The 23786-nt window shown below is 42.0% G+C and overlaps 1 protein-coding gene across 1 annotated transcript; it reads left to right on the top strand.

Annotated features, from left to right (window-relative positions):
- The first annotated feature begins 5560 nt into the window (after positions 1–5560).
- NAF1 (nuclear assembly factor 1 ribonucleoprotein) lies at positions 5561–22116 on the top strand. The gene is made up of 8 exons (XM_060246573.1): positions 5561–6354; positions 9479–9614; positions 9905–10001; positions 13984–14066; positions 18043–18203; positions 18477–18528; positions 19456–19555; positions 21242–22116. The coding sequence occupies exons 1-8, from the start codon at positions 5678–5680 to the stop codon at positions 21691–21693; spliced, it is 1758 nt and encodes a 585-aa protein (XP_060102556.1). The 5' UTR covers positions 5561–5677; the 3' UTR covers positions 21694–22116.
- Positions 22117–23786: the final 1670 nt, after the last annotated feature.

Below are 23786 nucleotides of genomic sequence, written 5' to 3' on the forward strand. Positions count from 1 at the left end.
TGGTCAGGCCCTTCAGAGAGGCAGAAATTATTACTGCTTTTCTCCTATACTGCATGATTTAAAGCACTTTATATCATAAAACAATATTATTAAGAAAAAAATACTGAAAATAACTGCTCCATTAAAATGTTTAAACAAATTGACTTTATACAGTTTTCCAAACCTTTGAAAAGCAAAAGTCTTTCTCACCACAGAGCAGGCAGGTGTCACTGAAGAAAATGTCTGAGTCTACAGGTTCATGGACCCACCAGTTAATACCAGCACCTTGAACTGGGTGGAAAGTGTATGGATTTCAAGGATAGGATGGCATGTATTAAATGCTTGCCTCCAATTAATATTGCTAGCACATTCTGAACCAACTTCCATTTTGTTGTTAATCATACATGGTGGAATGAGGAGAATCAGTGAGACACGGTGATTCCTGGATAAAAGTTATATCGGAAGGACAGGGAGTGAAGGGTTGGAGGTGGGGTGGCTCTGTATGTCAGAGAGGGTATACAGTCCAGTAAGACTGAGGTCAAAGAATTAGATTCCCTTCTAGAAATGCTTTAGGTCGAAATAGAGGGCCCAAAAGGAAATTTAACTATGGGAGTTAAAAATCAAAAGACAGAGGATGATTATAATACGATGAAAGGATTAAAGACAGCGGCTAAACATAAAAACTGTGTCATAATAGGTGATTTTAACTACCCGCAGATTGATTGGGTCAATATGTGTTCAGGTTGAGAGAAAGAGATTGAGTTCCAAATGCTCTCAATGACTGTGCTATGGAGCAGATGGTCACAGAACCTACAAGGAGTGGGGCGAGCCTGGATTTGGTCCTAAGTAATGCCCAAGACTTAGTGAGAGATGTAAAAGTGATCGCACCGCTTGGGAGCAGTGACCATAACGTTACTGATATCACCATTTGTATAAATAGGGAGTTGCACAACCACGTTTAACTTTAAAAGGGGTAAATTCTCTGAGATGAGGAGGCATATGAAGAGGAAACTGAAAGAAAAGGTAAATACAGTCAAAACCCTTGCGGAAGCTTGGAGGCTTTTTAAAACTACAATCCTAGAAGCTCAGATAAAATATATACCACAAGTTAGGAAAGGCACAAACAGGTATAGGAAAAGGCCTGCATGGTTAACAAACAAAGTAATGGAAGCTGTAAAAGGTAAGAAGGACTCCTTTAAGTGGTGGAGAGCTAGTTCAAGTGAGATTAATAAAAGGGAACACAGGCTGTAGCAAATCAAATGCAAGACTGTGATCAGGCAGGCAAAAAGGGACTATGAGGAGCATATTGCAAAAAACATAAAGAACAACAATAGAAATTTCTTCAAATATATTAGAAGCAGGAAACCAGCCAGGGAGGCAGTGGGGCCCTTGGATGACCAAGGGGCAAAAGGATTACTGAAGGAAGATAGGCAAATGGCTGAGAAGCTGAATGCATTTTTTGTCTTCACTGTGAAAGATGAGAAGTGTTTGCCCGCTCCAGAACCGCTAATTTTGGAAGGGGTGTTGAAAGACCTGAGTCAAATTGAGGTGACAAGAGAGGAGGTCCTACAACTGATTGACAAATTAAAAACTAATAAGTCACCAGGTTCGGATGCCATACATCCAAGAGTTCTGAAAGAACTCAAAATTGAACTTGTGGATCTCTTGACAAAAAATATGTAATCTTTCATTGAAATCTGCCTCCGTTCCTGAGGACTGGAAGGTAGCAAATGTCACCCTCATCTTTAAAAAAGGTTCCAGAGGAGATCCGGGAAATTACAGGCAAGTCAGTCTGACTTCAATACTGGGAAAGGTGGCAGAAAGCATTATCAAGGACAGAATGAGTAGGCACATTGATGAACACAAGTTATTGAGGAATACTCAGCATGGGTTCTGTAAGGGAAGATCTTGCCTCACCTCTTTGAGGGGGTGAACAAACATGTGGACAAAGGGGACCCAATAGATATTGACTTCCAGAAAGCTTTTGATAAAGTTCCTCATCAAAGGCTCCTTAGTAAGCTCGAGAGTCATGGAGTAAAAGGACAGGTCCTCTTGTGGATCAAAAACCGGCTAATTAATAGGAAGCAGAGAGTGAGTATAAATGGGCAGTCTTCACAGTGGAGGATGGTAAGCAGTGGGGTGCCGCAGGGCTTAGTACTGGGTCCCATGCTCTTTAACTTGTTCATTAATGTTCTGGAGTTGGGAGTACACAGTGAAGTGGCCAAGTTTGCAGATGACACTAAATTGTTCAGGGTGGTGAGAACCAGAGAGGATTGTGAGGCACTCCAAAGGGATCTGTTGAGGCTGGGTGAGTGGGCGTCAACATGGCAGATGAGGTTCAATGTGGCCAAGTGCAAAGTAATGCACATTGGGGCCAAGAATCCCAGCTATAAATACAAGTTGTTGGGGTGTGAACTGGCAGAGACTGACCAAGAGAGAGATCTTTGGGTTGTGGTAGAAAACTCACTGAAAATGTCAAGACAGTGTGCGATTGCAATAAAAAAGGCCAAAGCCATGCTGGGAATTATTAGGAAAGGAAGTGAAAACAAATCAGCCAGTATCATGATGACTTTGTATAAATCGATGGTGCGGTCTCATTTGGAATACTGTGTGCAATTCTGGTCACCGTACCTCAAAAAGGATATTACAGCATTGGAAAAAGTGCAGAAAGAGCAACTAGAACGATTACAGGTTTGGAAAACTTTCCCTGTGAAGTAAGGTTAAAATGCTTGGGGCTCTTTAGCTTGGAGAAACATTGACTGCGGGGTGACATGATAGAGGTTTACAAGATTATGCATGGGATAGAGAAGGTAGAGAAAGAAGTACTTTTCTCCCTTTCTCACAAGAACTCGTGGACGTTCGATGAAATTGCTTAGCAGTCGGGTTAAAACGGATAAAAGGAAGTACTTCTTCACCCAAAGGGTGAGTAACATGTGAAATTCACTGCCACAGGAGGTGGTGGTGGCTACAAGCATAGCCAGCTTTAAGAGGGGATTGGATAAAAATATGGAGCAGAGGTCCATCAGTGGCTATTAGTCACGGTGTGTGTGTGTGTGTGTATATATATATATATATATATATATATATATATATGTATGTATGTATGTATGTATATTTGTGTGTGTATACACATACACATATATTGGAAACTTTGTGACACAGAGCGTTGGACTGGATGGGCCATTGGCCTGATCCAACATGGCTTCTCTTATGTTCTTAGGTCTAGGGATGCCAGTCCCCAAGTGGTTTTGTAGGCTATTGCCTGGAGAAGCCCTACCCCCAAGCCTCACCCCAACACCAGTCACCCCTCTCCCTCCCCTCCTATGAAATTTAAAGGGCCCTCCAGCTGATTGGCAAGAGCACGTGACCCCCCCCCCCAATCAGCTGGAGTGCCCTCTAATCTTGCAGGAGGGGAGGGAGAGGGGCAGCTGCTGGCCGCATGCCTGAATGCTGAGCAGCAAATTCGCTGCTTGGAGTTCAGGTGCATGGCCTCAGCTTCTTACCAAAACTGTTTAAGGAGTCCCTTTAAATGTTCTTTGCAAGAAGCAAGGGGGGAGGGGCGTGTGCCTGAACTGCAAGCAACAAATTTGCTGCTTGGACCGCAAGGGTGCAGAGCACCCACTTTTTGCAAAAAGCATTCTAAGGGACCTTTTACATGCTTTTGACAATAAAAGGGATGTGTGCCTGAACTCTAAGCAGCGAATTTGCCACTTGGAGTGCAGCAGGTGTGCAAGGTGACAGTCTCCAATGTGATGATGTAACTTCTGCATGGCATCATCAAGCTGGGGACATCTCTGCCCCCTCCAGAAAGCCTCCCACCCCCCCAAGTTCCCAGCCTGGAACTAGGAAGGATCTTGCAACCCTATACAGGTCCACCATTAACAAACAGTATTTGTCTTCCACGATCAAATGCACAACTGTTAGATGTTTTTCATTATTCATCTTGCATACTAAGATCACAGATTCTGTGTCATGCATAATACTTATGACACTGAAGCTAATCCACTAATTTCTTTATTACAAAAAGATACATAAACTAACCAAATAAGCATAGAGTGTTCATATCACATCACTGAGCACTCTAAAAAATCAAAACCCTATACAGCAATAGTTTCAGAGGGCAGCCATGTTGATATGCAGTAGAACAGCTACATTCAAATCCAGATATTTGATGAAGGGAACTTTAACTCTTGAAAAATTATACCCTAAATATCTTGTTCGTCTGTATGGTGCTATTGGAATCTAATCTAGCTGTTATACCAGCAACAATCTAGCTGTTATACCAGCAACACTCACTCAGGCAGAGTCACACTCGTAAGCATGATCAAACAAAAGAAACGCATGGCTAATGTATATATTCCATGCACATCCCAACAAACATATACACATTAAAATACACACCTATAATTATGAGTGTAGCTTGCACCCAGAATTAACAGTCATGCAACTGTCTGGCATTTTAAACTGATTAATTTTAAACTTGTATAAATTAATATTTTATCATGGCTTTGTTATATTTTATTGTATTATAATAAGATGCAAGCTGTCCTGAATGTGTGTAATAGGACAGGATATAAATCCCCACAATAAAATAAATACTAGAGATCAGTTCACCTGGAGAAATGGCAAGATCAGCAGGTGAACTGATTACATCCCTCTTCCTCCCAGGAAATTAACAAACCTTGGGAATCCAGTTTGGTGTAGTTAGGTGTGCGGACTCTTATCTGGGAGAACCGGGTTTGATTCCCCACTCCTCCACTTGTATCTGCTGGAATGGCCTTAGGTCAGCCATAGCCCTGGCAGCTGCTGTGAGAGTCCTCTCAGCCCCACCCACCTCACAGGGTGTCTGTTGTGGGTGAGGAAGAGAAAGGAGATTATGAGCCTCTCTGCGACTCTGAGATTCGGAGTGGAGGGCGGTATATAAATCCAATATCTTCTTCTACATACAGGTTCATTGAAGCCAGAGGCTCTGCTTTGGGGTATGTGAAAGGGGAAAGGTATTTTTCACACCAATGAAAATCTGGAGCATCTTCCCTAGGCAGTTTCAGCACACCTCTGCTGGCATCTGGGTACTAACCAAAGGCTGTTCTTTGACAGTGTTAGTAGGTCCATAAGTTTTTATGGTAACTCTGCTGAAATTTCTCCTCAGTTACTTAGTCTTGCTCTTTGTATTCCACGTCATTTTAAAAAAAAAGATTATTACATTTAACATAACATGGGCTCTTAATTATTTGTTAGTTGCAGATCAAAACGCATTATTCTGAAGCCAACTAATAGGAGCTCGTGGGTAATTAAGGCACCGTTCCAGCGGTGCTTTTGTTTTCTTCTATTTAGAAACCTTACAGGCTTCCTTTGAATTCCCACCACATCCTGCCGGCCCTCTGCTAGAGATTACTGTTTAGAAGCATAAGAAGGCAAAACGTCTTTGTACTGTAGCACCGCTGCTGATGTTGCTAGGAGCAACACGACTCTTCCTAATTCCCACCGCTCGTCTGCAAAGCCGTAGCAGCGCTGAGGAGAGCGAACTGAGGCCTCCACGCCACAGGAGAACCCATGGGAGAGAGCAGCAGGCGTTCTACGCACGCGCGTTCTGCTTGTCGGTATGGACGGAAGCGGAAGTAGCGGCCCATGCTGAAGTTGTGGTTGCTGTCCGCGTGGTGAGGCGTCGGCGGTCGACGGCGACTCGGACTTGGCGGGGATGGAAGTGACGAAGCAGTTCGAAACGCTGAGCTTCGCAGGTGAGGCGGCGGATCGCAAGGGGAGCCGCAGCGTGGCGGCGGGAAATGTTTCGCTTCGCTCGGGAAACCTCTCGGCGGTGGGACAGACGGCCTTTCAAGGGCGGAGCGGGACCGGCGGTGCGGCAACCGAGAGGCTTTTTCAGGTAGGGGAGGCAGGGCCCTCCTCGGGCGTCCCTAAAGGAGGTGCCATTGATGGACAAATTCCCGGCCCAAGTCCTGGCCTCCTGGAGCTCCCTGCCACAGACTCAAGTCCCATTAACGGATCCGCCTTATCTAGTGACCTCACGTGTCCGGCTGGTAACCCGGTGGCGGGTTCTGTTGCGGAAGGACAGCCGGTCACAGGACAAGGCGAGGAGCGGAGCCAGGACTCCCAGGAACCAGCGGAAGGAGAGGACCTGCTTGGCCTCGACGCCTGTCTTGAGGAAGGGGGGCCACCGCCGCACTTAGATTTCACTCGACCCTCGTCTTGGCCTGGCTTGACGGAAGGCCTTGGCCAGGCGGCGGTGTGTGCTCGGCTGATCTCTCCAGGTACGGAGGGGCAAGGAGACCGTGTAGACCAGAGGCCTCCTGACGTTTTCGCCATGAGGAAGGAGCCGTTGGTGGACGAAGGAGACAGCTCTTCCACGGAATCCGAGAGGTGGGTAACTAAGTGCCGTCCTAATTAACGTTTCCTGTGACTTGTTCAGAGAACAGGGGCCATGTTTCTTCCCTTTTGAATTTCTTGAGAACATGCTGCTCCAGTTGGTACATGTTAACAACAAGGTAAAAACTTTGCTGCAAAGTTGATTTGCTTGTAGTTGTTGGTAGAGAACATCGAGGTCCCTGTGGAGTATTAAGGACTCATTATGGTTGTTGCAGAGACGCAAGGAGTGATGCTGGTTCCAGCTTCCAGGGATCTAGTAGAAGGCAGTCCTTAAAACTTTGCAAGTTGACATCTGGATGTTCTTTGTTTTGGGTCTCCTAAACCAGTGACCCCCCAATCTTTTTGGCACCAGGGGCCAGTTTTGTGGAAGACAATTTTTCTATGGACTGGTGGGGGTGCTGGGGTTTTTGCTGTCAGTCCCTGTCCCCCATGGCGGTCTTCAAATGAGTGGCAGGAAAAGGTCACCACCATGCTACCTCTTCCACCTGCCTGGGACCCAGGCGAATGAAAGAAGTGGTGCTTCAGATTGAGGTTGTGCTGCCTTTTTCATTCACCTGAGCTGGGTGGCTGAAAGGGGAGGTGCCTCCAGGTCTGGTGCTGGCCTTTCCAGCACCCCAGGCCGATAGCGGGCCCCTGCCCCCTTTGAAGCAAGGGATGGGATGGCCATGGAGTGCAGGGCGGGGAGAGTCTTTGGCTGGGCGGCGGCGGGCTGTGCGCGTTCCCTGCCAGCGCTCCCCGCAGCCCTTCCGACCCCTACTTCAAAGGGAACCAAGTGGCTCCCTTTAAAGCAGGGAATGGGATGACTGCGGGGAGCATCTTCGGCTGGGTGGCAGCGGACTGTGCATGCTCCCCACAGCCCTCCTGCCCCCTGCTTCAAAGGGAGCCAGCTGGCTCCCTTTGAAGCAAGGAACAGGAGGGCCGCGGAGCGCTGGCAGGGAGCGTCTTCGGCTGGGTTGAGGTGGTGATGGGCTGTGCACGCTCCCCGCCAGCGCACCGCACGGCCCCCCTGCTTCAAAGAGAGCCAGCTGGCGGGGAGCGTCTTCGTCTGGGCGGAGGTGGGGGCGGACTGTGGGTGCTCTCCGCCAGTGCGCCGTGTGGCCCTCTCGCTTCAGAGGGAGTCAGCTGGCTCCCTTTGAAGCAGGGGGCGGGAGGGGGCCGCACAGAGTGTGGTTGTGCAGAGGTGGCAGCGGCCCCCGAAGGGCTGATGGCATAGGCAGCTGCCTAATGTTGCCTAGTGGATGCACCGGCTCTGGGTGCCTCTGCCTCACTCAGTGGCCTGGTTGCTAACAGGCCACGGACTGGTACTGGTCCACAGCCCAGGGGTTGGGGACCCCTGTCCTAAACCTGTTGTGCGCCAAATTGTGTTTAAACACTGTAGAAAGAAATAAGTTTCATTTGTTACATCTAACTTGCTTTGTTATCAACTTTATCTAGGGATTAAGCCTGTAGTTGTATCTCATATAAATTAACCTACACATAGCTGTAGTCTGATGCTGAGAGTTAAGTAGATCACAAAATTCGATGTGTATACTGTTAGGATAGAAAAAGTGAAGGACTGTGTAGATCACCACTGGAAATCTTTTTCAGTCATTTTTTTTAAAAAAATGTATAATTGCTAAATTATAAAGGACGTTAAATCATACAAACCATATAAAAATCATAATGATTTCTGTAATTTTGATAAGAGTCTCATGGATATGTTTGTGGGGTAGGTTCTATCCCTGAACTTTTACAACACATGGATGTTGGCAAATTACTAAGGGCTGTTGTAATTATATGCAGTGATATGTGAGCCAACTGTTTTTCCTCTTGTATGTTACTGTTACTAGCATAATCTGCATTTGTCTCTTCTCTGCAAAAAATCTGTTGTCAGCACTTGCCTAGTTATGTTTACTTTTTACACAGACTTTGATTTGTCCGATTCAAGAGTTAGTATCCAGCATATTGAAGATTGCTTTGTTCAGTGTATAGTTTTGCTTTTTGTGCATATTTTAGGATAAACAGAGTCCTAAAACTGTGTTCTGGATGCTGTTCCTTGTTGTTGTAAGAAGGGATTATTATTTGGGATTCACAAAATGTACTTGCCACTCATGAGCACATGGTTTGCACTGGTGAAAGCCCCTGCCCGTCTTCAGAGTCCATAGGCTTGATTTGTTGGGAAGGGGGAGGCAGATCCTGCATCTCTTTTCTCCCTCTTATTCCTACTGGGGAGGAGGCAGGGTTAGTGATAAATTGGGATGGGCATGGAATACAAAAATGGTGGTTCATTCCATTTTGTGGTTTCTTGGGGTGCCCAGTTGTTTGTTTTGTTATTTTTTTCAGTTCCCTGAATGATTTGTGGTTCATTCGGTCAGGGACTGGGGAGAGCGGAGCTGTCACTTTTAATCATTTGCATTGGAAACCGAGCAGAAGTGCAGGCAGGGGCTGGAAAGAGTGGAGCTGCCACTGCTAGTCAGTTTCACTTGAAACTGACCAGAAGTGCAGGTGGGGCCTGGGGAATCATGCCAGGCTGTCTGGAAAGACAAGCCCAATGTGAACCAAACAACATGCCAAGAAAAAAGGCCAGTTTGTTTTTGTTTGGGTGCAGTGGGATGTATAAACCAGTTTTTTCCCCAAAATGTTTTATTTATTTTAACCAGCATTATAATTATTGCCATAACAATAACCGTAGTCCTTCAAGAGTACAAAAATACAAAAATATAATAAAGTGAATTAAACAAATAAAAACCCCCCAAAACAATTGAGAGTACTTGCAGAATTTACAATTGCTGAGTCTTCTCCGAACAAATTTAAGCTTCTATAAGTGTCACTAAACAACATCAGTAAATATAGCAATTCCTATGCTAAAGAGAATATAAATTCAAGGTAATATGATAACATATACTGAACCATGAATCAGTCATTTTTAGTACAAATCATGATTTGTGGTTCGGTTCGTGCCCATCCCTAGTGGTCAGCACCATCTTTTGGCAGTCTACTTAGGCCACCCAAAATGTACAAACTGTGGTCATTACCCACCAAACCTTCTTTCTCTGCAAGAAGATCCATATTTTATGTCTGAGCCATTAAATTAGAGTGTAAGCTGAAAAACTGGTAAAATTTTCACTTTTTTATGCAGTGATACTGATACGGAGAGTTCCTCTTCTGTTTCCTCGACTTCTTCCTGTTCTCCAGTGGTATCTGAGGAAGATGACCAGCAATACGAGAATAATGCAAATTCTCACAGCATTGTGAAGAAAGGTGGATTATCTGAAGTAAGTGTGTTGAAGAACCTTCTTTGCATCATTACCATAGAGCCAAATCAAAATTAGCATCTCAAGCTGGTATTTATTGATGTATTTCTAATATGTGGGTGGAGGAGCACTTAAAGGGAAGTGAAAGGTGCATAACTTTCTCTGTGGGTATTTATCCCCTAATCTATCTTTCTCTCTGCTGTAGTTTTACTTCCAGTGTGAGTTCAGCTGGGAAAAAAGGACAATTTAAAACTGTGTTGAGTAGTAGTGATAGTGCTTTGGAATGAAAATAAATTTTGCATTTTATCTAGAAGACAGCACTTCCTGTTGAAGATCTCACATTCCTTCTACCAGAATTTGTTGCTGTAATGCCATTTGGAAAAGTTTCCAGCATTATTGAAAACTTAGGTAAGCCAAGGGTGTATGTACTAGTAGCTTTTTGATGATTTTGTACCTTGCAGTTGTTTGTGTGAAAAAAGGGTGGCCAAACTAGCTTAACATAAGGGCCACATAAATTAAATATCAGATGTTTGAGAGCTGCAAGACAGGAAGGAAGGAAAATAGGTGAGAAGGGAAGGAGAAATGGAAAGAAAGCAGCTTTAACTTTAAATTAATTCTCAAAGCTTCCAGCTGGCTTGGCTTGGAAAAGTGATTTAAAGAGAGAAATGCATTCTCCAAGCTGACTGACAGGGTAGTGGGGGCTTGAAGAGCCACACAGTATGTATGAAATAGCCACATGTGGCTCCTGAGCCACAGTCTCTTCCCCCTCCCCCTGGTGTGGAAGTTAGTTACTGAATATGAGGATGAGTGTAATACAGTATTGATAAGACTGTGGATATCAGAATTGTAGCACAGTTCACTGCAGTGGAGTCAGCAGAATCTCTGCTAGTAGACAAACACTTGTCTTCTCTCAGATGCATTAAAGCATTCCATGCCAATCTATCCTACTTTTTTTTTGTTCTGTCATATATTGTAAATTTTGACTCCTGTACAGGCACTCGGGCACACTGTCTCATGCCTCTCAAATTTGTTAGGTTTCTTGTGCTTTGTATTCCAGACTTTGTGAGAGCTATTCATGCATAACAATGTTTAACCTTACCAACTCTCTTATACTTTTATACTTCTTTGTCCATTTTGTTCCTGCATACTTAAAGTGCTGTGAGCTTCAGTCTTTTTGATAGCTCTTCCCAAAGTGATTTACAGTTCCTAATTTAAAACACTTAATATAGGGAATATTCCCCAACCCCCTTAATGAATAAGAGCATTTTAGAAGGGGTTAGAACAGTGTGACCCAGTTTATAATTTTTTTTAAAAAAATGTGCAGGCTCTTTCTAGCAGAGCCTCTTCACTAAAATACCAATAGCACATTTTCACCTTAAGATGGTTAGCTTTTTTCCTTTTAGTTTCAATACTAAAACCCTACATGTTAGGTGAAAAGGTCATCTGGAGGTCACATGGACTGCCTAGCTGAGATAAACTGAAGTGTTGAAAGATTCTTGAGAGTCGAATAGATAAAGCTTTGTGGGATATGTGCCATAAAAAGGAATGCAAATAGAGTGGTGGATATCATGTACTGGCTTTGACAAAGTTCTTGTAGCTGTATGGTTTCAGTGTAGAAGAGAGTGTTTAAATTGCATAATTAATGCTAGCAAGAACGTGCATTCTTTCATTGGCAAGGGCTAATCAGAAATATTTCAGATACTAAATGTTAAACAAATTGACAGTCGATTCCAATGATGCTTGTTAACTGTGGACGTTGGATACTAACAGTGCTTACTCTTGTTTCCATTATGTATGTTGACTGGAATCTAGGCAGTCAGTGCTCTCCATGGTGCCTGACTCTGGAAAAGTTTTATTGCACAAAAACTTCAAAACAATTTGCTTTTGGATTTGTGTTTGTTTGTTTCTTTTGTGCTAAATAGCTCTTCTTTCTTTAATTCTGACTTTCATAGATAGCAAACCTCTGTCTTGTCTATAACACTTTATATTGCAGTTGATAGATCACATGATCGAATGCTCCTCAGTACACAGATAATCCCTACATATAGGAAACTAGACTAAATAGTAGCATAGCCTTGGCGTACTTATTTTGTGTGTGCGTGCAGGAATGTTGCACTTAATGGGGGAAGAGTAGCGTTGCTTCAGTGAGCCCTCAAATGCAGCCCAAAGTGATAGACTCCAGACATAGGTTTACAGTTTCATTGACAATTAGGCCTAAGTCACACTTTCATAAAGGAAGAAATCGTATATTGAACCCTGTACTTTCCTTTCATTGGCATAATATAGTACTGGCCTTTTTGTGCTGATGAAATGTGTGGGTAAGTAGAAAACCCCCTAATACTGGAGGATCTCCTTGTTCCAGATGACTCTTGGTTTGCCTGATTCGGATATTGGTGTGCACTAAAGACACCTAGGTATCCGATTATTTAACTCCAAATCAGAAGTACACTTTAATAATGTTTTAAGCTCATTAAAGGTATAGTACACATTATTTTATTAAAGTGTAACTGTAAATAAGCAAAATATATATCATCCTTCATTGTTACATAGATAATTAAACAAAAGAGATTACATGAGTCCGAGAAGGTTTCTTGTCCCCAAAGCAAGCAAGATGCAGGCAAGGGGCCTTTTCAGAGGAGAAGGTCTCAATTCAGTTTTCTCAGTTTATAGGATTTTATCATTATGTCCTAACAATAGCTAATAGCCCACTTGATCTGGGCACACATTCTTGGCTAACTCATTACCTTATAACTTCAAACACCACCTATCCTTAAAATGAATAAAAAATACTAGTTCATTTTTGCTATTTTTATTGTAACAAAATCCATGCAAAAATAGTAATTACGGGTTTCTCACACATATGAATATTTTTTGGCTCACAGTAAACACACTCATCTTTGAACCATATCACCACTTACGGGAAATTGGACATTCTTGCCATTCTTAGACACTCTCTGCACCTGGGCCTCAACAAATTGATAAAAATTAAACGGCTTTTCATCTACACAGGAACATATAATAATGTTACTTCTTTGTTGCTTCTCGTCTCTGTCCAAGGCTATTCTATGTAGAGTCTTTAAACTTCCTTTTTGGCATCCTTCTCTAAGAGGCCAGGATAGCTCTGTTCTTTCCACAGAGACATTTTCTATTAATTTGGTCAAATCCAGTAACTGTTCCCCTATATTTGTGGCCATATCTGTGACAGCCTTCACAACCAAAGACATGCTGCCCAAGTCGAGAGAAATTGTTAGGTTCCAGCCATTGCTTAAAATGGACTCACAGTATTTGGGTATTTCAGGAACTCTCCCCCCCCCCCAATAAAACAGTCAGAAATTTGTATCTGCTAAGTATGAGTTCCTTCATTAATATTACATGATCTGACTGCTACATAATCATGACTAGAAGCAGGAAAATATGCAAGTAAAAATGTGGAAATAAAAGGTCTTATCAAATGCATGGGAACCAGTGCAAATTAAATTATTCAGGGGAAAAACATATCATAATTAGTATATACATTGTTATTTATTTAACAATCTTGTAACTTCTGTTTATTCTTTAGATGTTGACTGTTTTTACATCTTGTTTAATGTTTATCAGGTGCTTATCTGAAGTGTTTGTTAAAACACTATATGATAGGTCAGCAAAACAGCCATTCTTAGCATATTAAACACCATTCATCATTTTACTCCTCTTACAGTGAAGTCTCATAATGGAGAAATAGTAGTTTCCTAGACATTGATCTGAGATTCTCCAGTTATACTACCCCAGTCAAGTGTAAATGGAGAGTGGTGGTAATCTTACAATAATCTAATTTTATTTTTGCTAAAGTTTAGCCCAATTTATAGAAACATCAGGGCTCTCTATGTAGCAGTAACCAGCTTTAAAGTAAACATAGAAAGTGTGACTAGTTTACAGTGCAGTCCTATGCAGAGCTACTCCTGTCTGAACTCATTGAAATCAAAGCTGAAGTGCCTGCATAAGATTGTAATGTAAATCTTTCAAAATTTTGGTCATAGGTTCTCCTTCTAAAAGCTACTGAAACATCAGAGGATGCACTGGAGCAGTAGTATTCTTTGTCCTGATTATAATTAAAAAAATAATAAAAAGTTGGGTCGGGGGATGCCAGACTGAAGCTCCACGGTAATATTAGCCCAGCTGGAGATAAAGAAAAACAGCTTAATATGGAGCTATATATAAATAGAAATATTGGGATGTTAGAGTTGTTCTTGTCCATGAAAATAAGCTCTAATAATACCATTCTACATCTATTACTGTAATTGTGTTGTAGTTTAAAGCAGTTGTTTAAATAATAGCCTGTAGTAAGTGTGAATGCTAAACTAGCGTTCTCTTTGAAGGTGTTTAGGAAATGTTGTTCAACTTTTTTTTTTAGTTGTTGTTGAATCACTTAAAGGGCTCCCACCAGTGAATGAGGACAGTGTGCTTTTCAAACAAGATCGTTATTCTATAGGAAAGGTGAGAATTATTTATATTTGTTCAAGTATTAATAGCTTATCTTTTCCCTAATATTCTTGTGTTTATGTCTTTTATTTTTGTATATGTTTTAGGTTATCTAAAACCATTTGCCTTTTTGCTGTCTGGATGGGATTTTAAAAAGAAAAAAAACCCTAAAGAGGTGCAGATGTTAATAATATAAAGGCTTCTATTACATGCTAAGCAGCAGCTTTTTCTGGAAGAGAATACATGTTTTTAACTTGTGAAAGTGACATGGCATGGTGCATTGGAGGAAAGGAATTGTCCTCAGATGTAGGGCAAAAGCTCATTTGTTAGGCACCTCAGGTCTAAGAGGTCTGTGTTGCTAGCTGGTATCCTGTGTCTGCTCTGCAGAGAAAAGTAGTGCATCAGACTCCTCATTCTGAGGTGCAGAGAGTAGCAGTTGCCCCAGATTCTATGGCAGCCTACCAATCATGATGTTTATTGTTGCCAGTCCTGAGATTAAAGATGCAAAGTGGAAAATTTTCCAGTTCTGTATTTTATGTAGAAAATATTCAATTTCTAAATTTTTGTTGTTCAGTTAAATTTAATAATGAATGGATGCCCTTGCCAATTCAATATTGTGCAAGATTGGCATTTGCCATTTTTAATGTTTTTAGATGGTTTCTGTAGGAATTGTGTGACAGTACATATATGTCTCACTAGTTGTAAATCAGTGGGGAGGGAAGAGAACCATTATCTATATTTTAATTCAAAGAAAAAATAAAGTTATGAACTTTCCTGAATGATGATTTCAATGTCCTTTCCCACTGTGAGAGATGTAGAAATAGCTTTAGTTTTGATTTAGTAGGATAGAGAAATATGAAGTAATGCAAGTGATGAGTCCTGGTGATTTCCACAGATAGCAGCTAAGTTCTTTTGAAAGAAATGAGTGGATAACCACATCCTCACTCCTCAGCATGTTGTGAACACTTCTTTGGGTGTGCAAAAACTAGTGTCAGCAGTTTGCATTGCCATCAGTGTTTTTCTTACATTTTAGACAATTGTTTATTTAATTATTTTGAGTGGATTACAACATTCTCCTTTCCTCAATTTTATCCTCAGAACAACCATGGAAGGTAGCTTAGGCTGGAGTGCTTGACCAGCTAAATCACATTATTCTTAATTTAGGGCATCAGATCATTAGATGTTGTATGAAAATTTTTCAGTTTCTAATATTTTTTGGAAAATCTGCATCAGTGACCAAGCTTAGGAGTAGCCATCAGTGCCTGCTGATACAGCCACAGCCGTAGCTCACTTCCACTTATACGCAGAACACAGCACCCTTCGTATAAACAGGAGTGTGGCATGCATGGGGAAAGCCTTGGGATGAATATAAATGTGAGTTCAACCATATTCCTTTTTCCAGATACACACAGGGAAGGAAACATTGTTACCTCAGCCATAGCACCCACACGGCTCTGTACTTTACTCAGCAGAGGAAGTTCTGGTAGAATGGGCCCAGCAGCCCTTCCTCAAAAGGGCTTGGGTCAGCAATGGAAACCTCAGATGCATTGTGAGGCAATGGAGAGAGACACTGGAATAGCAACACGAGAAATAATTGCTCAGTAAGAGAAACTCCTAGTTAACTCTGCAGTAGCTCACTGGCCATGAGTACCCATGTGACAAACAGTAGTCATGGGTTGCAATCCTTCTAAGATGGTGAAATCTGTCTTTTGTGCAGCAATCTACTGATAAGTGTAGAAATAGAAGAAAATGGCCAAACTAGAAATATTTCCCACAATTGAGAGCAGCTTCCTTCTGGATGTATCAGAGCAAGACGCGGCATAGAGCACTAATGCCTGACAGCTATTTATTGACTACCCATATATTTGTTACCAGGGGAGGAAAGACTGTAAAGAAAGGCACAGTTCATGGGAATTCTCTGGTACTGCATTCCTAGGGTCTTAATTCAGACATCCTATGGTATTACTATTTAGTCCAGAAAGTTTTTATATACACTCGCACACACAAACACATACCTTGCGGAATTGCAGTAGATCCCTCAGGGCCTTGATCTCAGATGGCAGCTTGTTCCAGTGCCAACAGTGATCTAGGGGTGTGACCATCTGTTCCCTTGCAAGAGCAAGCATTAGACAACTAATCTGTCCAGCGCCTGGCCAAGGGTGCATGGTGCTACTGCCCCCCTGCAGCACTGCAACCCCCCCCCCCCCGGGTGCCGAGCCTGAGTCAAGCCTTCTCCAGCAGTCCTTCGGAAGATAAGATATTCGCTGCGGCTGGCAGGGCACAGGCATGGCGCCAGGGGAAGGGAAGGGAAAGGAGGGATGAGCAGAGGAAGGGTAGGCAAACTAGGCGCTTGCCTGCGGCACTGGGATGGGGGGGAGCCCAATCTGGTGTCCCCACCCTCCTGGCACCCTAGGCAACTGCCTAGTTTGCCTAATGGGTGAACCGGCCCTGAATCTGCCCACCTCTTATCAGGTTCTATGCTGATGGCCATGGCAGAATGTTGGGAGCAGAGTGAAGGTGCTGTGATCCTTATCTGTGAATCTGTCTGAGACAATCTATGTATCTGTTGAATTGAGGCATTTGAACAGCAAGTCAGGTGAATGGGTTCCAGCAAGGTTTTTGCAGGCTGCACTGACAGACTGCAGAATTGCAGATGGAGCTATCTCAGTTAATTTCTGATGCCTATGAGAGCGGCAGCTGTCCTGGTCAGACTCTCTGCTAAACATCTTGCAGTGGTGTATGTTAGAACAAGGCAGTTGGTAACCCAGCAACAGGTCAGTGAGAAGAACACTTGTTTGTAGCTGTTGCTCGTGTTTCAGGCTTAACAGATGGCTGGCATTGCACTGTGAATTGGGTCTATTTACCTTCATTTGAACAGAAGTTTTCTTCTGTAAAAATGCTTCATTTCAGTGCTAGATGTTGAATTTGAGTGAAACTGGTTGTTAAACACAAAATACCATTTGCTTTTGTATTTGAAATTTGTTATACTCTCAGCTGTGCTCCAAGACTTTTCAAAGGGTACTTGGGTAGAAAGAAGGGGCAGAAATGGGTCCATCTCGTGACTGCCAACACCATTTTAGAAGCAATTGTAGTTCTTTAAAAGTTTTTGCAAGGCCCCAATCCAGACCAGGTGCATGTTACAATGGTCCCAGGAGCTCTTGTTCTCCCCCCCCCCCATACCTTCTCAAGTACCAAAACCTGGTATTTCTGCACCTGAAAGGGGACTGGAGGGGGGTGGGTACAACAACTTCAGGGGTCGCTGTGCACCTGATCTGGATCGGGACGTAGTGGAATTTTTAAAGGAACTACAACTGCTTCTAAAATGGCACTGGCACTTGTAGTTTGGCTCTTAGAGCTGCTTGTTCCAGTGAATGCAGGAGCAGGAAGCCTCAACTGGGGCATGATTCAGCTGTCAGCGTGCATGGAGGTCATAATCATAAGGGTCCTAGCACCCAGGGGCCAGATATGTGGTGCTGGCACTCAGATTAGTCTGTTGTTTTTCCTGGAATTACATACATATGAAGTCCGTCCCTGGCACATTGTGGCATACCAAACATGCAGCTATGCAGCATTTCATTTTATTTATTAATTGAAATATTTAAACCCCACCTTTTCTCATCCCTTGTCAGCGATATGGAAACAGGAATTCCCACCTGCACTTCCTATCTTGCATGTGGAATGTTTTTAATCCAGTATGCAGTAATAAGGAAGATTCAGATTAGGAACATCCAGATTGATTACAAATATGCTTTGATATTGTATGAAGGCAATCTACATAGTCTCACAAATCTCTATACAATAAATGTAAACTTTTAAAATAGTGTTTATAATTAGATTGTAATTCTTCTCTCCCAAGAACACTGTCTACTGTATATTTCAATTTGTATGGAAAGCAGACTTAATTGTATTATAGAGAATACAGCTGGTAAATTGTCTTTTCAAGAGAGATTGTGTAATAATCATTGGAACTCTAACCTTCTTTGTTTTGCAGGTGTTTGAGGTGTTTGGCCCTGTGTCACATCCCTTTTATGCACTACAGTTTAACAGTCCTGAACATATTGAAGCAAAAGGTATTAAAGTACACGATGATGTGTATTTTGCTCCATCAGTTGAAAGCTTCACTCAGTATGTATTTCCAGAAAAAATTAAACAGTAAGTCTTGATTCTTTGTTATGCTTGAAAGACTCCCTTCTCTTTAGAACTGTTGTTACATAGGTAGCTATTCTTTGCTGTTAGTTTGAACATGAATGCTGTGCTGCTGTGTGGAAAATGCACTCAGAGCCCATTAAATCCTTTCTTAGTCCTCTTTTCCTGCTGCATGCACTTCCTAGCCTTTTCTTAGAGTATTGAGCAATAGCAGTTAGTAGAGATCACTGATGTCTGGTGCAGCTGTGCTATAATATCTGTTTTTGCATAATCTTCTAGGGGTAAAGGATCTGATGCATCATGGAAGGATGATGAAGAGCCCCCATCTGAGGCAAGTACATACTTTCTGTACTGATTTCCCATTTGAAGGCCTGATTCCAATTTTAATACACTTAGCATAGATTCTATAGATTAGCACCAGACCGCTCCTTTGGTGAAAAAGGAACATCTGACTACTGTTCATGATCATGGGGCCTGCATATTGAAAAGCTATGAGGAATGGGGGCTGTAGTAAGCAGGACAGTTGTGTGAAATGGAGGGAAAAGTTGACTGGATCCAGCCTATTAAGTTACTCTCCACATACATGTGCTTTGGTTGGGTCTAGCGATTGAAGTTTGTAGGAGGAATTAGAGCGACTCTTTCTGCACAGTCCCCAAGCAGTTTGCTGTTTGCTGCAAAGATCCTGTATAGTTGGGGAACCGTTGCAAACAGAATGTATCACAGCAGAAAGGGCTGCAGTGATGAGGGGGTATGGATAAAATCACCTCCTTTTTGCATCTTGAAAGAACCCTGTGGCACAGTGTTAAAGCTGCAGTACTGCAGTCCTAAGCTCTGCTCACGACCTGAGTTCGATCCCCAGCGAAAGCTGGGTTTTCAGGTAGCCAGCTTGAGGTTGACTCAGCCTTCCATCCTTCCGAGGTTGGTAAAATGAGTACCCAGCTTGCTGAGGGGAAAGTGTAGTTGACTGGGGAAGGCAATGGCAAACCACCCCGTAAAAAGTCTGCCGTGAAAATGTTGTGAAAGCAACGTCACCCCAGAGTCGGAAACGGGGACCTTTCCTTTCTTTTTTGCATCTTGCACCAGTGGAGGCCATTTTACGTGATTCCCATGTACCAGGGACATGATTAATATTTCTTATTCATTACCACTAAAATAATATTTCTTGCTGATTGCCAATAAAATAATTTATTTGAAACTATTGGGATTTTCTTGTTTGATTTTTGAAGTGCACTTTTTTGACCTGCATCTTTTGATCTAGGCTTTAGAGTTTAGTGATGATGAAAAAGAGCAAGAAACAAAACAACAAAAGAAATCTCAAAACCCAAGAAGAAAGAAGTTTAGATCACAAGATGAATCTCGTAAGTGAATGCTATTAGGGAAGTTTGTGATTGAACCATTAAGCCAAATTGGTGTATAAGGTGAATGCTGTAAATTCGTATAATACATTGCAAAATTTAGCAGTTAAGACAGCTTTTATATGGCGATGTTTCAGAAAATATTGTTTGAATATGGAGTGGAAAGACTGGAATTGCTGGCGATAGAAGATCCTTCATGTCTCTAGCTATGCAAGAGTGACATAAGCAGTTGGTGAATAGTACTGTGCTAAAGGCACCCAGATTTTGGATGGAACAAAGGATAGAGAGGTGAAGGCATGAAAGTGAGGACAAGATATACAGAATAAAGATGAGGAAGTGGCATGTTACTAGAAAGAGGCAGCAATTAAAATAAATTTTATGATCATAAACTGGGAACCTTGCTGGGGCTGCCCTTGAGAAGTTTTTGGAAACATCAGTTGGTACAGAATGTTTCAGCCAGGATGCTGACTAGAGTGGGTTGTAGGAATCATATTATTCCAGTATTGGCTCACTGGCTCCCAATTTGTTTCTGAGCTCAATTGATGGTGCTGGTCTTGACCTTCAAAACCCTATATGGTTTTGAAAGTCAAGACCTCCCTTATGAACCTGCTCAATCACTACAGTCGTGTTTGGAGGCTATACTTTTGGTGTCCATGCCTTCTGAGACTGGCAGATGGCAACTTGGGAGAGGTCTTTCTGGGTCAGAGCTCTGCAACTCTGTCCCCAGGGAGATTTATCTGTCCTTTTCTGTTGCCATCTTCTGTCAGCAGGTGAAAACTTTTTCATTTTGTTTGGCATTCTCTGTGATCCCTTCTTAATGACTAGTCTTTTAATTGCTGTTTTTACATCTTTGTACGTATTTTAACTATGTGTGTTGAAGATCTGAATGCTTTTAAAATGCAGTTTTATCACATGTATTAAATTGTTAGCCACCTTGGTGGTCTATGTGAAGGCAGAAAAGCAGGGTGTAAATATTGTAAGTGAATAGTAGTGATTTTTGCTTTATTGAAGCCGAAAATGACCTTAGTCGCCACAGTCATATGCAGTGTGCCAGTTAAAGGGCATGGCTAAATCAAGTGAGAATGTGGATACTGGCTTTTTGGACTATTCAGGGTGTTTTTTTGTAGCAGGAACTCCTTTGCATATTAGGCCACACCCCCGTGATGTAGCCAGTCATCCAAAAGCTTACAGGGCTTTTCGTACAGGGCTACAAAAAGCTACAAAAAAGCCCTGGGAATATTTGACTGTGGTCAAATAAGGTAGCGGCACACTTGGACTATCATAGGTGTCTCTCCACTTGACTTTTCTGGACCAGACATGGTCCTAAATGGTTTGTCATCATTGCGATATAGTTCTTTTTTGTGTTCCCTCAAAAGCATTCATTGATGTCCATGGGGTTGACCTGTTAGATGGTTTGTTTCCTTTGTCTCTAGGGCGACAAGGTGTAAATGTTGATGAGAAAACTGTAGGGAAGCTTGAGAGTTAATTAAGCTTCACACGTTCATTTGAGATAATGGCCACTGTGGCTCAGTGAGTTAAGTGATTACAAACAAGTAGAAGGATTCTGATTTAAAACACTAAGTTTGCCACAGTAAAAAGGTAATCAGGATTTATTGGAGATAGAAGACTTTTTCCATACAGGTACGAACCGTCAAACATCCTAGTAATTGAATTTCTTTCCTTTGGTAGATGAGAATGGAATTCATTATCAGCCCAGGAGACATTATCCTCCAAATTATTCAAGTGGATTTCCTAGGGGAGAATTTAATCCCTCCTTTTCAAGGGGTAGATTTCATCATCCACGGATTCCTCCGCGTTCTTTCAGGTGGCGATCAAAGCCTCCACAGCATTACTGTACTGAGTATACAGAATTTCAGAAGCCTTCAGCTTTTTTTCGGCATCAGAGAAGGGGATATCCTGGAAGGCGGCAATATTCCTTTCCTCCCCCATCATTTGGAACAGTTACTAATGAGACAAGTCCTTTTCCACCTCCACCTCCACCTCCAACTTGGGGATGGACTCAGGATTGTGTTCAGAATACTTATGACCCACTGCTGTCATTGCTATCGCTACCACCACCACCACCGCCTCCACTGCCACCTGCATCAACTGCTCCTCCCTACAATACTAACCCACTTTAGGCTGTATTTTGACTTGCAGTGATCTGGAAAATTTAAGATGTTTCTGAACACTGTATTGCATTTTCTTTTTAAATATCTTGAGAGGTTCATTTGAGTATGAAAATACAAACTGAAATAGAAATATTTTGTACAAAATCAAAATGCCTTCCAAATAGATGGCATTTCTCTAACTGAAGAAGAGTCGATGCTATGTTTAATAATGGCACAAGTTGATAAAGTAGTAATTAAAGTATTTTGGCTTCGAACATGACTACATTTCTATTTTGTACATGATTAAACCATGTTGTTGGAAACTTTATTTTTTGTAATAAACTGACATTTTTATATTGCAAACATTCTAAAAAAATGGTTAGGTTTTTTGTTTGTGGTGTTGGAGAAAAATTTTCCTCACAAGAATAAATAAATGTTGAAATGCTGAATGTACTGTCATGTCAAGATTATCCTTTGTAACCAGTTTGTAAAAATAATGTAGCTCAGCTGGAACAAATCTTTTTCTAATCCCCTTAAATTCACTGGATATCTTTGTTGTACTTTTTAAAGTGATAGGACTTAACAGTCCTTAATTAGGTACCATTGCCTAATTTGGTACCCAAAGCATGAAGCATAATGGCAAAATTAGCGTTTGACTTTTTTATGGCACTAGAGAGTTAACCCTTTTGCACTTCTTATTCAAAGATTAACATTTTTGAAGATTTTCAAAGAATAAGATCTTCAAAGATGAAAGTCTTCTAAGTGGAATAAGACCTGCATCTTATTCAAAATTAGTATATTTTAATAATATGGAAGCTGCAGGAGAGGAGTGTTACTACTTGAATTTCTTTCTGAATATAATAGGAAAATGTGGCTTTGATTTTAAGAGAGGTCATAGAACGGGTGGGGAACCTTTTTTTTTGTCAAGGGCCATATGGATATTTATAACATCATTCGCGGGCCATAAAAAATGATCAACTTGAAAAGCAGCGCTCTGCTGAGGGAGAATGATTCAGGCCAGCAAAATTAATGCAAGTAATTGTTTTTCTATTTGAAGTGGGGAAGGCTGTCATGTAGGGACAGCCTAATCTGGTACACCCACACACCCAGCCTGCCACCCTAGGTAAATGCATAGGTCCAAGAACTCAGTAGCATATTAGACCACATCCCCTAATATTAGCATATCAGGTCACACACTCATTAGCATATTAGGCCACACCATCTGGTATAATCAAGTGCAAACTGAACTGTGACAGTAATTTTTCCAGGCCCTGCAGTAATTCTGGCCGGCCGGCCAGGCCCCAGGGAGGCTGCCGCACAGTACATCTGGGCCCTGTGATCCCTGCCTGGCCCTGGGGAGGCTGCTGCACAGCGCAGCTGGGTCCCACGATCCTCGCTGGCCAGCCAGGCCCCAGGGAGGCTGCCACATGGCTCAGTTCAATCCAGCAATCCCTGAGGGCCACACCAAGTGACCTTGAGGGCCGTATATGGCCCTCGGGATGGAGGTTCCCCACCCCTGTTATAGAAGAATGGAGTCTCTTAGTAAATTAAGGTGAGAAGATATATAATAGGAAAAGATACGTGTGAAATCTGAAGTTTGGGCACTTCTTGCTTTCAAGTTGTGTCAGAGAACTAAAATGTAGAAGAACTTCTGCATCTTGTTTTAAAAAAGCAAAAACCAGTGATTTTGAAAAGCTGAAAGTTCTTGTTACTAAGCAATGAATAATGTTCTCTGTTCTGCTCAACTTATTTTCATGTTGACAGTCAGTTATTAAAACCTGTAAAAATTAATGCCCTATATGATTTTTAATCCTTCCCCCTTTTTGGTGTAAGAGCTTTGTAGGTCATCTACCGTTGAAGGGCTTTGCATAAGTAACACTGCTTCAGTCTATATCATTGTGGAATTTCAAAAAGCCATTTACTGAAGCTTTCAGCCACATTTGTGTATTAAACATTTTCATCAGAAGCAAAAATTTATATGCAGGTGTCTTCTAAAAATGACAAAGTAACCATATGTTCTGGTGATCTTTGATCTTCTGAACAGATGTCTTCTCACCTTTTTTACTAGAATGTGATACTTTTACATCCGACTTCATGACAGTGTGAGGAATCTTGATCTCCCT

This window comes from Heteronotia binoei, chromosome 9 (genome assembly GCF_032191835.1).
Source record: "Heteronotia binoei isolate CCM8104 ecotype False Entrance Well chromosome 9, APGP_CSIRO_Hbin_v1, whole genome shotgun sequence".
Classification (NCBI taxonomy): Eukaryota; Metazoa; Chordata; class Lepidosauria; order Squamata; family Gekkonidae; genus Heteronotia; species Heteronotia binoei.

Bases quoted from the DNA above. Each gene is read 5' to 3' on its own strand.
- NAF1 (XM_060246573.1), top strand. From the start codon at position 5,678: ATGGAAGTGACGAAGCAGTTCGAAACGCTGAGCTTCGCAGGTGAGGCG. The intron at 9,615-9,904 runs GTAAGTGTGTTG...CATTTTATCTAG, and splicing joins AGAAAGGTGGATTATCTGAA to AAGACAGCACTTCCTGTTGA. The intron at 10,002-13,983 runs GTAAGCCAAGGG...TTTTTTTTTTAG, and splicing joins CAGCATTATTGAAAACTTAG to TTGTTGTTGAATCACTTAAA.